Consider the following 17,500-nt stretch of genomic DNA (forward strand, 5'->3'; position numbering starts at 1 on the left):
ATATATATATATATATATATATATACATATATGTATACATACATATATACATACATATATACATACATATATATATATATATATATATATATATATATATATATACATATATATATATACATACATATATATATATATATATATATATATATATATATATATATATATATATATATACATACATATATATTGTTGTGGTTACCAGATTCGCAAACCACCATTCAGGTCCCTTAGGTGAGGTATCTCGGTAAGTGCATGTGTAGTTAGGCCCAAACCCGTTGTCTAGTGGGAATACATGTCATTTATACGTGCTGCGACTCTTCAGGATAGCCGTTTTTCTTTCACTATCTTTATTTTGGACCAACCGCCATGATCACAACCACAACATCAACCACCAACCACAACCACCGCTTCACCACAACCGCCACGACCTTCCCGTCACACCTCGCCACCGTAGCATCGCCACCGTTCTTGCCCCGCTGTGGGTACCGGTGTTGGACTCATGCAGAACGCGCGTCGAACAGCGTGTACAAAATCACGGATTTTCTGCTTCAAAAACGGATCAAAAACGACACACGCCCACTTTTTGCCGTCCAATCGGTGAGCGAGGGGCGATTTGGCCCCGCCTCCAGAACGATCGATATATGCAAATTTGTGGATCAAAAAGCCTTCACGCCCACTTTTTCTCGGGCCAATGGGGAGCGAGGTGAAAGGTCAAAGGGAGGGGGTCAAAGGCGAAGTTACGGGGGGATAAAAGGACCGTGTTCGTCAGTCAGAGTCGGTCGGAGAGTCAAGAAGAGGAGAGTCGCAAACGAGAACGAAAGAAGTCTGGAGCCCGAAGCCTGCAGTGGCTGGAGAAGCAGGAGATAGTGCGACCAAGGGGGCCCCGTTCCCACCCCCCCTGCCAGGCACTGTCCACGAGGCCCGCGGGTTGCGGGGCCATCGCCGCTCCGCGTCTCATCACCAGACGGGTAGGCCCGACCCGGTCTCGGCCTCAGGCCGCCTCATTCTTGGGGATTTTCTTTCCTTGGTTTTGGGTATGTGTTGTCGGCGCCGTCTGTGAAGTAGAATTGTATAAGTGTTGCCGTGTGCTCGGTAGTCGGTATTAGCTCTGCACTGTGTTTTCACTTTTATGTTTGCTTTTTGTGTAAATGGAATTGTGTTTTCTTTTTTGTGTGCATTTGGTGGAATTGTATTTGTGTGCTTTCCGTTCGTCGCGAATAAATGTGCTTTATTGTTGAACTGTTCTCCCGCTTCGCTTCGTCTTTTCCTCCATTGAATCCCCATCTTGCTTCACGTAAAGGGTTGGTAGTGGGCTGAATACGCCCGATAATTAATCGAACCGTCGAGGTCGACGATAACACCGCTCGGTTATTCTGATAGTACGGAACGGGTCGCTTAAGTGGCCCGTGTCCGAAGTCGACCTGCGGCGAGGTGCGATCGCCCGGTCTACCCTCCGCGTGGGTACTTAGGTAGTTCGAATTTGGCGAGCAACCCTATCCCACGCGGGGGCTGATTGGCTCGATCGCGGTGAGACCGAAAGGTCCACCCGTGACTGGTTCCCGGCGTTAGTCCGAGAGGGTCACGACTGGATTGTCCGTCCGGTGGGCGACGTGCCGCGATTCGAGTTACGTGGCCGTCGCACGCCGGCGGGCGCGAATCCGCAACACTGGTGTCAGGAGTGGGATACAAATCCATCGCCCTCCTCGCGGCACTGGTATCGGAGAACGGGACAACGGGCTCTCCTGTCTCCAATTAAATTCACGGGAATCGGTCCAGGGGTGAGAGAAGCGACCCCCAATTCCCTCCCAAATTACGAGCGAGTTAAATTAACCCTTCATATATATATACATATATATATATATATATATATATATATATATATATATATATATACACATATATATATATATATATATATATACATAAATATATACATACATTTTCCGTCACGATCACTGAATTGTCCGTCCGGTGGGCGACGCGGTTGTGATTGGAGCTACGCAATCGCTCGCACGCCAGGAGGGCCAGAATTCGGAACAATATGTATATCTATATATATATATATATATATATATATATATATATATATATATATATATATATATATATATCTATATATATATATATATATATATATATATATATATACAGTCAACCCCCGGTTCATCGCTTCACCTATCGCGCCCGCAGTTCATCGCGGGTTTTCCCTTGGAACGTAACTAATTTTTATGCGGATTCCCCCTGGTACATCGCGGTAATAATATATAAAATATAAATTATTTAAGCAATAAATTATAACGCGTGGTGCTCGACCAGTCACACAACGCACGAGACAAAGTTTCACTTGTGAACTACGAATATTTTCTTCGTTTTTTCTCCAAGCCCCACGATGCCCCCCAAACGCCATGCACCTTCTAAGGATTCTGGCAAGGACCCGAAGCGCCAGAGGAAGGTCCTGGGACGCTCCAGGAGAAGGTTAAGGTAAAGGTGCTCGATATATGCTTCGGGAAGGAAAAAGGTTTGCCGCCTTTGGACGAGCACTGCTCATACCCAGCACCTCAAAACCGACCAGACCAGACTAGTCGATCTCCGGCACCTCAAACCCAATCACTGCCAAACCGACCAGACCAGACTAGTCGATCTCAGGCCCCTCAAACCCAAACCGACCAGACCAGACGAATCGATTTTTTGGGGAGGCGTCCATTCATCGCGGATTTTCACTTAGCGCGGGGAGGTTTGGAACGTAACCCCCGCAAGAAACGGGGGGTTACTGTATATATGTTAGCAGCACGACTCCAATGAAAAATAAAAAAATTGAGATTCTGACCTTGCGTATGCTCAGCAGTGGAATTGCTACATCCGCTCTCAGATTTTCAACAACAAAAAACAACCAGCTCACCAAAGGATTCCAGGAAGGAACAAATCTGTCCGAATGGTGTGGTCTAGTCTCCATGTGGCACCATGTCACACTTCATGGTTGATGCTTCAATGCACTCATGGCAATTTAGTATGGGTACTAGAATACAATTCCAACAAAAAGTGACTGCGCACACCCCAGAACGGCCTAAAGGTTGAAATTTTTTTCGCCTTTTACAGGAATCAACACAGAAAACATGTACAGCCAATTGTTCAGGTTGGCCCACTTGGTTTTCCCCTCTGAGCATTCGCCTTATCACGCTGGAATCGTAGATTTAAATCCCCTGTGTGGTGTTATTTTGTCCAATGTGAACTAAGGACCTCATGATTCTGTCAAAGTACACCGACGCCATTGTCCGACATGAAGTGCACGTTCAAGCTCCTCAAGAAACCAAAGTCGTCGTCAGAAAAAACAATAATCGTAAAGTGGCAAAGATTGTGCTTACAGGACAATTAAAGTAGTCCAAATGGCTATTTCAAATCCACACGATTGTAGTTGGTCTGCGAGTCTCTCGGAATCCCCTCATGGATGCACAGACCTCTCCTGGTACCATGAGGGAGAAAACCCAGCAGTAAAAATGCTAATAACATAGAGGTATCCTGTGGTTCTCACATTCGGTACCAAAACTACAGATCTGTGAGAAAGTATCGAGATACGTCATCGAGAACACGTATCAAACAGTACGTCTCACAAAATCCTGTTGTGCTCGACGACAAAAATCACGGATCATATGGCACGGCTGTACACCATTCGCATTACGGTACACAGTACTCCAAATGTCACATGACTGCTTGCCCGTGGAGTCAGCGTGAAAAGTAACAGCCCTGTTCGTTTCCGATAAATCAGCTTCGCATGCACGCCCTCATGGAACTCGGTAGAAATGATATATTTCTGGAATTCCTCTAACCAACGCAGTAAACACTGTAAAGATGTGGAAAGTCTGATCCGCAGCTGTGGATGCCCAAACAGATTAAGTAATGACACACTCAGAGCACGACGTGCTTCAAGATGGGACAAACCAATATGGTACGAGGATAATCTGGGTTTCATAATGCCAATACGTCGTGCAATTACCGGCCTACACCCCCGGCAGGCATTGTCACCTGCTCAGGTGAAACAAAACCAAACCATCGACCAAATTGACTCGGCCGTCAAAAGGCCTGCGGTATCGTCAACGCTGGACCTCCACCACGACAATTCCAAACGATGAGCCGGATAAGCATGCATGCCCAGGCGCAAGGGGTAAGCATAAGGTCTGTGGTTCTCTTTGACTGGTGAATCATTTTATTGGCAGTAATGCTTTGTTTATTTCCATTTGGATTTCCACACTGAAGAACCCATTCCTTTCACCACTTTGTTGAACCGCCCGCGACGTTGGAGAGAAAGAGAGTGTTGTAGTTTTGTTCATTTGAAGCAACGACTGGTGGGTAGAAACAGCAGTTCGTGGTTCCTACCAAATTGTGGGCAAGATGGAGGTATTCCTTCCTATTTAACCTGGGGATGTGAGGGGGGGTGGGGGAGCTTTGCAGATTACTTTCAAATAGATAAGGAATTCAAGAGTCAACCATGAAGTGTAGACTGCATATAAACCTGACAAGGTGAGGCAGGCAGATTAGTCTGTGTGTTCTTTTTTTATCCACTTATTGTGGTGGCATGATTTCATGCTCTCACCGTCTATGAACAACGGTGCATCACCACTGCTGACGAGTATGGGGGCACCGTAGATGCAATGCCCCCATTACCAGTACACTGGTACTCATTTCGCTGACCTCGGAAGTATGACAGGCTGAGTCAACCCCACCTGGTGTTACTTCAACAACCAACAAGGGCTCATCTTCAACAACTTCAACGACCGACAAGGACCCTAAGATCTTAAGCGAGCCACCTTAACAGTTATTTCAACGCCAAGCAGAGACGAATAATTTCTCACCCGTTTTGTGTGCAGCAGCTCGTCAATATCCACAAATTTACGTACAGTACGTGTGTACCCTTGACATAATATCCCAATGTTATCGAGAACATCGGAACAAAGTACCCAAAATTTATAAACAGCACCAACTCTCCCAAGCATACCGCTTCACCCATCCAGGAAATCAGTGCTGCAAGTTTATAAACTGCAAGTTTGGAAGTTGGTCGATTTGTCCAATGGAAATGGGCCAAAACAAGGAAATACGTGGGGGCGCAGGACGGCAACATTACTCCCCAACCCACACATCAGTGGCTGTCACTCTCTCCGCAGGCTCCATGCCATGGGTACCAGCGTCAATGTGCGCAAGGCTTTCTCTGCACGCATCGTGGCACAGGCTGCGCACGCTGCCCGGTGGAAGGCCAAAACTCACCGCTTTGCAGCAACAAACCATCAAAGGCAGATGTACAATGGGTTCTGCATGAAAGCTGGGTGCCTTTGTGGAGTCAGAAAGCAATGGGAATGGGAATAAAATCAAAGCCCCTTGAAAACCTTTTTTTATTTATTACCTCCACTACCGAAGGTGAAGGTGAAGGGCGTTATGTTTTCACATCTTTCTGTCTGTCTGTTTGTTTGTGTGCAGGATGTCTCAAAAAGTTGTGGACAGATCTGGATGAAATTTTGGGGGACAGGTTGGATGTGTGACAAGGACAAACTGATTAGATTTTGGTGAAGATCCGGATCCGGATCTGGATACGAGATTTATCTAATTTTTAAAGTGATTCTTCGCCATTGACAAGTTAAGCCTCGTGCGCTCGGACGACGTTTTCCTCCTTTTTTTTTGCGATAACGTACCCAGCGTATGTGTTATATTCACGGTGATAAACAAATTCGTGACTTTTGTCTCCCACCTCAGTGAAAACTTGTGCAACTTACCCACGTATGCTTAAACTCTAAACAGCCGCGGCACATGAGAGACCCGACGGATTTGTAGATACAAACATCGGTGATAGCGACGGGCGGTGTGCACAAAGGAGAAAAGATTTATTCGCTGAATGATGGCGACTTTGCACTTGCGTGGAACTCCTCTTTCATGCTAAGATTGTACCAAGCCAAAGTATATATACTGTACATGAGATTTCCAATTGCTTGGTCTAACAAAGGACAATTCATGCTGAGATATGAGCGTTGGAATAACTTTTCAACTGAGGGTAGCTGAGCGCATGAGAGCCTTGCTTTGGACCATCGATACGTCTCCCGTCCCTCCAGATTGGAATTTTCAAGATGTGGGAGGCAAGTGTCGGAATCCTTTTCCAAGTTCATACCTGTTGTCGGCTTAGCGGTAAGGGTCGTGGCTTGGGATCCTGGGGTCCTGGGTTCAAGTCCCGTTGGCCACTGAATTAACACGAGGGGGTTGACTCAGCCTGTCATCCTTCCGAGGTCGGTGAAATGAGTACAAGTATAGCAGCAAAAACGATGCACACGAAGGGAAGGGGTATTGACGGATTTATTAAAAATCTGATATTGGTGTGGTGCAGGCATGATGGGCCGAATGGCCTCCTCCTGCGAATAAAAACTCCTTGTAATTCCTTGAGTGAACTCGATCGAGAACTCCAAGCTTCCATCGACCGGGCATCATCATTTGTAACATCGGGAAAGCAATTTCGGATGTTCGCCCTCGATTGCATCTGACCATGTGGCGCTCATGCCTGGCAACTTGGCTCATGACACTGCGATCTCACAATCAAATCTCAGATGATACACCGATTCGTTGATGGAATACTTATCACAATGTCCTTTTATATCATGCGAAAGTATGATTATTAATATTATTTTGTATGGAGCCTGTGGCTGCTGGGGGCCACACAGCCTGTGGCTGTGACGCTGATGCGGTGTCTCCTGTTCCCAGTAAGCTTGTACTCATTTTACCGACCTCGGGAGGATGACAGGCTGGGTCAACCCACCTGGTGTTTTTTAACGGCACGATGGGGGCTGAACTCAAGACCCTTAGATCTTAAGCCAATCACCTCAACCATTAAGCCAACACCAGGCTTTAAAAGGACAATTACATCTCATTTCTCCGTTATGCATTCCATACAGGTACGAGTTCCTACCTGAGTCGGAGACACGGTAAAAAAGTCCCACTTTTGTACTGCAAAAAATATGAAAAATCTCACCACCAAGCCTTTGTTTAAAGAAATACCCTGTGTTTCACAATCCTCCACTTTGCACAACTCAAATAGGCAAATTGAGGGTAAGGGGTGTGTGAGAGCCAGTCGGTGGCAAAAGGACATATTGGCACTAATTGTGTAACATGCAGGAAGATTAAGGTTATGAAGTTCCATTTTTTTCAACTTCAGGGACAACACGCAAGTGCCTCATTGCCATAGCGTGTGCGTCAACGCACTTGCTCGAAATGATCCTGGGCGTTCATCATCCGAGTGCGAAGAAGTGGTGCACGTGTCGATCACACAAAATGATAGGGTAATGTTTTTGTGCCGAAGAGAGAGACTGTGGAGGTGGTGGAAGAGTGGGTGCAGCATACCAACAGCAACCTAAAGCAGGTAGCCCAAGCACAAGCAATTGAATGGACAAATAATAGAAAAAGAAGCCAGGGGGAGGGTGGGAGTTAATGGAGAAAGGAAACATCATGGGTAGGGATTAAAGGTCAAATCACATGATAGATGATGGTGCTCTGCTCTGCTATGTTATTACTCAGGGAAGTTTTTGCACAGGTATGAAAAAGAGAGGAACAAATGAGTGTAAATGAGCAGAAAGCCTTTGTTTTTAAGGATAAACCAGGAGTGACTACAGAATATCACATACATAAAAAAGACCTGGTGTTGGCTTAATGGTTAGGGGGTGTAGTCTAGGACCTGGCTTAGACATGTATGCACTTAATTTAGGGGAGGATAACTCAACTGTTTTAGGCTAATATGACCCCAAGGAACAACTTGGGATGTGTGCCAAAATCTCTATCTGGGACGAACAGCCCGAAAGTGACGACGCCCTTTTTAAAATCTATGTACCCCATTGTCTATCACTCTATGCACCCTAGTATCACTCACTCAGCCTGCTTTTGATATGAGAGAGGCGGAGGCGGAGGCGGAGAGAGAGGGAGAGAGAGGCGGAGGCGGAGGCGGAGAGAGAGGGAGAGAGAGGCGGAGGCGGAGGCGGAGAGAGAGGGAGAGAGAGGCGGAGGCGGAGGCGGAGAGAGAGGGAGAGAGAGGCGGAGGCGGAGGCGGAGAGAGAGGGAGAGAGAGGCGGAGGCGGAGGCGGAGAGAGAGGGAGAGAGAGGCGGAGAGGCGGAGAGAGAGGGAGAGAGAGGCGGAGGCGGAGGCGGAGAGAGAGGGAGAGAGAGGCGGAGGCGGAGGCGGAGAGAGAGGGAGAGAGAGGCGGAGGCGGAGGCGGAGAGAGAGGGAGAGAGAGGCGGAGGCGGAGGCGGAGAGAGAGGGAGAGAGAGGCGGAGGCGGAGGCGGAGAGAGAGGAGAGAGAGGCGGAGGCGGAGGCGGAGAGAGAGGGAGAGAGAGGCGGAGGCGGAGGCGGAGAGAGAGGGAGAGAGAGGCGGAGGCGGAGGCGGAGAGAGAAGAGAGAGAGAGGCGGAGAGAGAGGGAGAGAGAGGCGGAGGCGGAGGCGGAGAGAGAGGGAGAGAGAGGCGGAGGCGGAGGCGGAGAGAGAGGGAGAGAGAGGCGGAGGCGGAGGCGGAGAGAGAGGGAGAGAGAGGCGGAGGCGGAGGCGGAGGCGGAGAGAGAGGGAGAGAGAGGCGGAGGCGGAGGCGGAGGCGGAGAGAGAGGAGAGAGAGATGGAGGCGGAGGCGGGAGGCGGAGAGAGAGGGAGAGAGAGGCGGAGGCGGAGGCGGAGGCGGAGAGAGAGGGAGAGAGAGGCGGAGGCGGAGGCGGAGGCGGGAGAGAGAGGAGAGAGAGGCGGAGGCGGAGGCGGAGGCGGAGAGAGAGGGAGAGAGAGGCGGAGGCGGAGGCGGAGGCGGAGAGAGAGGGAGAGAGAGGCGGAGGCGGAGGCGGAGGCGGAGAGAGAGGGAGAGAGAGGCGGAGGCGGAGAGAGAGGGAGAGAGAGGCGGAGGCGGAGAGAGAGGCGGAGGCGGAGAGGCGGAGAGGCAGAGAGGCAGAGAGGCAGAGAGGCAGAGAGGCAGAGAGGCAGAGAGGCAGAGAGGCAGAGAGGCAGAGAGGCAGAGAGGCAGAGAGGCAGAGAGGCAGAGAGGCAGAGAGGCAGAGAGGCAGAGAGGCAGAGAGGCAGAGAGGCAGAGAGGCAGAGAGGCAGAGAGGCAGAGAGGCAGAGAGGCAGAGAGGCAGAGAGGCAGAGGCAGAGAGGCAGAGAGGCAGAGAGGCAGAGAGGCAGAGAGGCAGAGAGGCAGAGAGGCAGAGAGGCAGAGAGGCAGAGAGGCAGAGAGGCAGAGAGGCAGAGAGGCAGAGAGGCAGAGAGGCAGAGAGGCAGAGAGGCAGAGAGGCAGAGAGGCAGAGAGGCAGAGAGGCAGAGAGGCAGAGAGGCAGAGAGGCAGAGAGGCAGAGAGGCAGAGAGGCAGAGAGGCAGAGAGGCAGAGAGGCAGAGAGGCAGAGAGGCAGAGAGGCAGAGAGGCAGAGAGGCAGAGAGGGAGAGAGGCAGAGAGGCAGAGAGGCAGAGAGGCAGAGAGGCAGAGAGGCAGAGAGGCAGAGAGGCAGAGAGGCAGAGAGGCAGAGAGGCAGAGAGGCAGAGAGGCAGAGAGGCAGAGAGGCAGAGAGGCAGAGAGGCAGAGAGGCAGAGAGGCAGAGAGGCAGAGAGGCAGAGAGGCAGAGAGGCAGAGAGGCAGAGAGGCAGAGAGGCAGAGAGGCAGAGAGGCAGAGAGGCAGAGAGGCAGAGAGGCAGAGAGGCAGAGAGGCAGAGAGGCAGAGAGGCAGAGAGGCAGAGAGGCAGAGAGGCAGAGAGGCAGAGAGGCAGAGAGGCAGAGAGGCAGAGAGGCAGAGAGGCAGAGAGGCAGAGAGAGAGAGAGAGAGAGAGAGAGAGAGAGAGAGAGAGAGAGAGAGAGAGAGAGAGAGAGAGAGAGAGAGAGAGAGAGAGAGAGAGAGAGAGAGAGAGAGAGAGAGAGAGAGAGAGAGAGAGAGAGAGAGAGAGAGACGACTTATCCATCCAGGACTGCTATCAACTGAAGGAGAAGTTCCCACTCCTCTACAACTCCTACATGAATGGTGGATTTGTCATGAACACCACCAAGAAAGGTAGTGGAGTGCCCTTTGACCAGGCGCTAGAGCAGTGCTACAATCGGCTTGCCAAAGTGAGTGTGGGGATAATTGGGGTCACCAGAAAGAAGGAAGCAGTAGCTCTGTGGGGAATTATCAAGCATAAAAAAGACCAGTACGTTGACCTCCTGAAGATGAAGGATGATGTCGAAGGAGAACTCTCACTTCACCACGACTTCAACCCAAGTACTGCAACTAAGATAGTTGGGATGGTGCAAGACATAGAGGAGTATCTCCTGAAGGTATGCAGTCCTCTACAAGACCAGGTAGCACTGAAGAATCTTCTCACTGGAGAAATTGTGACCAATGTAAATGTAGACAAGTTGTTGTGCTGTATCAAGGAGGGCAGCACTACTTGTGCTAATTTTATCGATGATCGACTCAGAAATAGGTCGATATCGATACACTCAACTATTAACAAAATCAAGTTTATGTCCCCTAATACCACCTTGAAATTGGCTCCCAAAGCAGACATCAAAGATGAGACAATCAAAGCTCTCATGTTTATTGAGTATGGGAGTCACCGGGGGTTCACTGTTGAGGAGCCACTCAAGCATGAGATCACCAACTCTGCATTCTTCTTGGTTGACGAAGATGGTTACTTGAGGAAGAGTACCAAATCACAACTTGGGACTGAGCTGGTGAAGTTGTGCCCACTAATAGATAAAAAAGGGCCAGAAACCTCCCCACAAACCCACGCCATCATTATCGACTTCATGGCCTTGGTGAGAAAGGTCCCCTTAAAGAAGCTTGATCCGCCCGACAAGACATTCCATGACTTTGCTATTGCCTTGACATCTATGGTCACCAAAGCTGGGCACAACTGTGATGAGATCTATATCGTTTTTGATGATTACAGAGAAGACAGCATCGAGAATGGAGAGGGGGAGAAGAAGAAAGTCAAAAGAAATGGTTGTCCTTGATGTGATATCACCAAACCAAAATGTTCCAGTGGTATTAGAGAACTTTTGGTCATCTTCCATCAGCAAAACTGCTTTCCATGCATTCTATGTTGAGTGGCTCACCACCAATTACCACGGAACCAAACCTCTATACCTCGGTATATCACCACAGGCATGGATGGTGTCAGCTGGGTGTGCTTCTCCATTCCCTCAGCTCAACTGCACACACGAGGAAGCTGATGACAGGATGATGTTCCATGTGCAGGACATTCTAAGTCACCGGTCAGGACCTACATCCATGACGCTGTCATCAGGTGACATAGATGTCTTTATGTGCCTGTTATACCACATCACAGTCAATTGGAGAGATCTTGGCCTCCAAGAGCTTTGGCTCGCCTGCAACTCAGGAGTGAAAAGATCAATATTACCAATCCACGATATCTGCATAGCACTGGGAGACGAGCTCACAAAGTGTCTCCCAGCACTCCATGCGCTGACTGGGTGCGATACAACCAACAAGATATCAACTAAACTTGCAGCCCAGAATGCTGTCCGCAAACCAGGAAATTCCTCTCTGATCCTGAATTTTGACTGTCCCCAACTAGCAGAAAGTGCAATACAGATGGCAGAGACATTCTTGGTCAAGTGTCTCAAACCATCAACAGACCTGGAGACATTTGACGACCTGCATCTCACTGCATTTGATAGCAATGCCCTCAAGATGGACTTTGAGAGAACCACTTGCACCTCAACTAATGCAAGGAAACATATCCATAGAGGCTATTACCAACAGCAGCTGTGGCTCCAGGCCCCATTTAGAGATGCCACCCTGATTATGAATGTCGAGTCTTATGGGTTTGTAAGAAGGGGCAGTTTATTAGTCCCTGAGATTGTGATCTCCAAACCCAAAGGCCTGCCAAATCCCTGCACATGTGGCAAGTGTGCTCACAAAAATGGGTGTTCCTGCAGGGTAGCTGGGATCAAGTGTTGCAAGTACTGCAAATGCAAGGGAGGTGATTGTTGTAAAAACCCTATCACTGAAGGAACACTGCTCAGTGCTCATCATCCTCAAAACCTGGACTCTGTTGTGTTACTCTTCATGTTCCTGACCCTGGTTTACGTGACACATAAACAGTATTAATGTGGTTTTAAAAGTTGTATTGTTGGTGGTTGGGCAATTTCCCTGCTGATCTTTGAAACATTTAAGCTCTCGAGATACTGCTGCCTACTAAAGTAATAAGTTTTGTTTTTTATTTTTCATTTTAAGTTAACATTCCATTGATAATAGTATGTAAATGATTGAAAATACAATTTCTTTATATTAAACAAATGCTCGCTTTCTTTCTTTAAAAAAAAATCCCTTGTATTGTTCAAATTCCAAATTGTCACTTCAACTCAAGTAGATGACACAAATCTTCTAACTTTGCTCTTAGTCCGGAAAGTTTAAGTTAATAAATATATGGCAATTCCAGTATGTATGGTAATAAGTATGGTAAATAAAACGGTTTTTAGCCATTTTCTCATAAAAAATATCAAATTAGAAATTTTACACTCTTCCATGACCCCCCTAAATAAATAAATAAATAAATAAACATGGCCATTCTAAAAAAAAATTTGAGCACCTCAGAAAATCTGTAGCTCCAACGGTTTAGAACAGGGGTCGGGAACGTTTTTGACTCAGAGAGCCATTAAAGCAAAATATTTGGAAATCTATTTCAGTGAGAGCCATATAATATATTTTAAGACTGAATTCAACTAAATGTGAGTATAATAAGCCTCTGAATTTATTCTTTTAAATAATGTTGTTATAATACTCACCATTAATGGGACTTCTGGTGCTGCATGGATTTGCTGATGGCTTTGTAGTCTGGTTGGTACTTGGTGAGGTTAAGCTTCATGCAAGCATTGAGGCTTTCATCCGTTAGACGTGATCGTAGGTTGGACTTGATGTTTTTAAGATGTGAGAATGACTGCTCACATGCATACGTAGATCCAAACAAGGTCAATACAGCAATACTCACACGCTGCAGTGTGAGGTATGTGACAGGAAGCGCGTTCCAAGTTTTGATAATCAGCTCGTACTCAGGTTGAAGTTTTTTCATTTCTGTCCACATGTGCTTGCTCGCCAACTCTGCTTTCTGTCGTGCGATTCTTTCCAAATCTTCATTCAGTGACTTGAACTTATTCACCCACATGTCTGAGGCCTTCAGGTCAGCCACTTCTGCTTCAAAATCTCTGACGGAGACACCAGGAATGTAACTCAGGTCGGCTGTGTTCAGTGAACACTCGTTTGGATGGGTGATGAACTTAAAAAGACGAGTGTGCTCACGAAATTCTCCAAAGCGTGCTTTGAATGACTGTAGGAGACTGGATGTGAAGCCAGCTAACTGGTGGAGATCAAAGTTTTGAGTGGGCTCACTTGCTGTGCATGCATCTTTAAATTGTCTCAGTTTTTCAAAATGTAGTAAACGACCTGTTTCAAGATCCATGATAAAGAGCTCCAGCTTGTTTTCAAAAGCAAACACGGCTTTTTGAAGGGATAACACTGTATTTCCAATGCCTTGCATTTTCACGTTGAGCTGGTTCAGATGTTCAGTGATATCCACGAGATAGTAAAACTTGAGGAGCCACTCAGTTTCGGCTAGCTCAGGATGCTCAATACCTTTCATTTCAAGGAAAGTCCGGATTTCGTTCAGGCAAGCCGCAAAACGGCTAAGCACCTTCCCTCTTGACAACCAACGCACATTGCTGTGCAAAAGCAGACTGTGATAGTTATTTCCAACTTCATCCAGCAGTGTTTTATACTGGCGACCATTTAAGGCTCGGGCAACAATAAAGTTGATCACACGAATGACCAGCGACATCACTTCACCAAGCTGTCCATCACACATCTGAGCACAAAGGGCCTCCTGGTGTAGAATGCAATGGAAACTTAGGATGGGTCTATTTTCATGTTCACGGAGAAGCGCCACAAATCCTTTGTTTTTCCCCACCATACACGGAGCACCATCAGTACACACCGAGATAAGTTTATCCTTTCGTAGATTTTTTTCTTGAGCGAACTCCATGAAAGACTTGAATAAATACTCACCTCTTGTGGACCCTTTTATTGGCAGAACAGCAAGACTTTCTTCGCGCAGTGTATCACCAGCAGAATATCTTGCAATCACACTGAACTGCGACAAATGGCTTACGTCTGTTGACTCATCCAAAGCCAGGGAAAAGAACGGCGCTGTATTTATGTCCTTCACTTGCGTTTCCTCCACTTGGTTTGCCATCATGATGGTACGATCATGAACAGTTCTTGCCGACAGAGGCATGTCTTGTATCCGTTTGATTATCTTGTCTTTGTTCGGAAGATCATCAAAAAGTTCATTGGCGACATCCAGCATGAACGTTTTTGCATACTCGCCATCTGTGAATGGTTTTCCGTTTCTCACTATTGCTAAAGATCCAGCAAAGCTGGCGGAATTATAGTCACCTTGCCGGGTCCATACGCGGAGTTGCTGCTGGCGGGCTTGCACCCTGCTCAGTAGCTCTTGGCACGCTTTCTTTCTGCCGTCTCCCACAGGGTATTTTGATGCAAAGGTAGCATGGCGCGTGTCGAAGTGCCGCTTTATATTCGACCGTTTCATCGATGCAATTTTGTCATTGCAAATTAGACACACCACAGAACCTGCTCTCTCCACAAAGGCGAATTCTTCGGCCCATTCGTCCTGAAATGTACGATACTCCTCATCTTTTTTTCTTTTCGCCATCTTCTTCGTCGAAGGGTTAGCTTTGAGCAAATGAGAGAGAGGGAGATGTTGACCCAAGTGAGTCTGGCTGGCCTGCGCACGGGCTGACATACTCGAGAGGTGCGGCGCGGCCGGCCGACTCTGGGATGCTGTCGCCTCAGCGGTGGCGCGTGATTGGTCGAGATGAATTCCGTGACGCGTCTCGGCAGCGGCACGTCATTGGAGGAACCGAAATCACGAGTCGCCTCAGCGGTGGCGCGTGATTGGTCGAGATGAATTCCGTGATGCGTCTCGGCGGCGGCACGTCATTGGAGGAACCGAAATCACTACTCGCGTCGGCCGCATGACTGGACGAAACAAAAACCGCTTCAGACAATTCGGAGGTGTTTTTTCTTCTCTCCTTCTGCCAAGTTCAGCCCTGCACGTGAATGAAGCACGACACCATTCAAACTATAGGTAAAGCTTCTGCGAGAAATATTGGGCTTTCCAAGTTTCAAACTCCAATTTTATCTGCGAGCCAGATGCAATCATCAAAAGAGCCATACCTGGCTCGCGAGCCACACGTTCCCGACCCCTGGTTTAGAAGATACAGCTATGTCAGAAGTAGCACTTTCAATGAAAAAGGGTGCGGTCATTTTAAAAAGGGCGTGGTCATTTTCGGGCTGTTCGTCCTGGATAGAGATTTTGGCACACGTCCCAAGTTGTTCCTTGGGGTCATATTAGCCTAAAACAGTTGAGTTATCCTCTCCTAAATTAAGTGCATACATGTCTAAGCCAGGTCCTCTACTAGTGGCGGGCTTGGGATCCTACGGTCCTGAGTTCAAATCCCGCTCGGCCGTTGAACTAATACCAGGTGAAGTTGACTCAGCCTGTCATCCTTTCGAGGTCGGCAAAATGAGTAACAGCATGCTGGTATCCTGTGTTGGAGTGGCGACCCGTCCAGGATTGTGTCCAATAGCCAAGGAGACTGCTTTGGCAGCACCAATGCTCTGCACAGAGTATGGTCCCACTGGATGGATGGATAAAAAACCTGGTGTTCGCTTCATGGTTCAGGGGTGGCCGGCTTGGGATCCTCAGGTTCCGAGTTCAAATCTCGCTCTGCCGATGAATAAATACCAGCTGAGGTTGACTCAGCCTGTCATCCTTTCGAGGTCGGCAAAATGAGTGCCAGCTTGCTGGGATGATTGATCCTTTCGAGTATCCTGTGTTGGAGTGGTGACCCGCCCAGGATTGTGTCCGATAGCCCAGGAGACTACTTCGGCAGCACCAACCCTCTGTGCAGAGTATGGTCCCAGTGGATGGATTACATGCATTCTGGCGAAGCTGTGCAGGGACATGGAAGGCTTACAGAAAAGAGGGACATGATCCAAAGAGAGGCGATATAAAACAGAGACTACCCATCAGCCTGCAATGAGAGAACTGTGGGCCCTGTGTCTCGTCCTCCGGATATGAAATTTATCATTTCATCCTTTCATTTGTGTGCAGCACCTGGCTGTTGGTTATTATATATTTTGGAAACACAGGTGTGTTGTTGATGCAGGTCACCTAGTAGGTTTGAGAAGGAATTTGGAATTTGGCCAGAGTGCCAAATTGCCTGATCTTTGTGAGTCACCATGAGATCTTTAATATCCATTGGAAACCCATGCTGGCAGACTGATCCACAGATTAATGTCACATCAAATGTATGGTGCACTCATTGATGTAACACCCTGCCTGCAAGGTCGAACAAACTCATATGAGACCACTCAAAGGGGAAGGCACTACCTCCAAGCTATTCCATCAACCTTTGTTGAGAGATGCTATTGATGTTCAGAGTTTAAGATTCCACAACATCTAGGAGAAATAGAGGCACTAGTGTGGAATGGAGAGCAGTATTCCGTGAAGCTTAGGATAATTAAGGCCTATACTCATGAACCATCCTGGTGAGAACAATTTATTGGGAATGATTTGGAAGATGGTGCACCAGTCCTCTGTTCACTGACCACCTCAAAGCGATATTTTCTTCTCCTCAAACAATGGGTGTTGGGAGGAATGGTGGGGGGGGGGGAGGAGAGGAAGCATGGGGTGCACAAGAGGGATAAGGAAGGAAACTTGGCATTTGGCTTCCAGTTCGGGGGTTTTCTGCACGAGTGGTGAAAATCCGAGCTCCTCATTTGCACCTCATAATAAAGCTCAGTATTTCGAACCGGATTTGTCTTGTTTTATGTTATCGAATAGACGTTTGGAAGTACAAAATTTAAAAACACTGTCAAAGCTTTTCGTCTTGCAGCTCGTCAAGACATACACAAGAATACCGGATACGCAGACACAAAATGAAACAATTTAATTGCTCAGACAGTTGGGGGATTGGCTCTTTGGACTGTTACTGACACAAACACACACGTCATGGCGGCGAGGAATCGAGGAAACCCGAGACCTCCCATTATAATGGACCCAGGTCAGAACAGATGCAGTGTTTGAAAAGAGCAGGAGCTCGTGTGTGTATAAATGTGGCTTCAAGAATACGTAAATGTGCTTTGGTACGAGCATATTCCACAATCTGGAATCGCTCAGTGATCATCTTGGGCACATTCGGGATTGTTCAATAGGTGCCGACCAATGGCGGAATCACTCTTTTGAGCAGGCATTCTTGTTGGGTTCTTGCATGCACGGGTTGGTTGTGCACGACCCAGCTCCAAGTTATTCCCGATCGTCAATGGGATGTGCTGCTTGATCTGGTTCTTGATCCAGTCCACGATGAATATGTTTGTGTCAGTAACAGTCCAAAGAGCCAATTCACAATTGCCTGAGCAAATAAATTGTTATAT

General features: G+C 47.8%; 2 protein-coding genes across 2 annotated transcripts in view; one reads left to right on the forward strand and one right to left on the reverse strand.

Annotated features, from left to right (window-relative positions):
• NUP37 (nucleoporin 37) overlaps window positions 1-17,500 on the reverse strand; it is a 394,802-nt gene that overhangs the window by 130,436 nt on the left and 246,866 nt on the right. The gene's annotated exons all lie outside the window — the stretch shown is intronic.
• LOC147025533 (uncharacterized) lies at window positions 10,726-12,988 on the forward strand. The gene has a single exon (XM_085886553.1). The coding sequence runs from the start codon at window positions 10,883-10,885 to the stop codon at window positions 12,095-12,097; it is 1,215 nt and encodes a 404-aa protein (XP_085742679.1). The 5' UTR covers window positions 10,726-10,882; the 3' UTR covers window positions 12,098-12,988.

The sequence above is a fragment of the Eptatretus burgeri genome, chromosome 6 (genome assembly GCF_056783735.1).
Source record: "Eptatretus burgeri isolate ZD-2024b chromosome 6, Ebu_testis_v1, whole genome shotgun sequence".
In the NCBI taxonomy this organism is placed as follows: domain Eukaryota; kingdom Metazoa; phylum Chordata; class Myxini; order Myxiniformes; family Myxinidae; genus Eptatretus; species Eptatretus burgeri.

Excerpts from the sequence above, each read along its gene's own strand:
- LOC147025533 (XM_085886553.1), top strand. The coding sequence starts at position 10,883 with ATGAGATCTATATCGTTTTTGATGATTACAGAGAAGACAGCATCGAGA.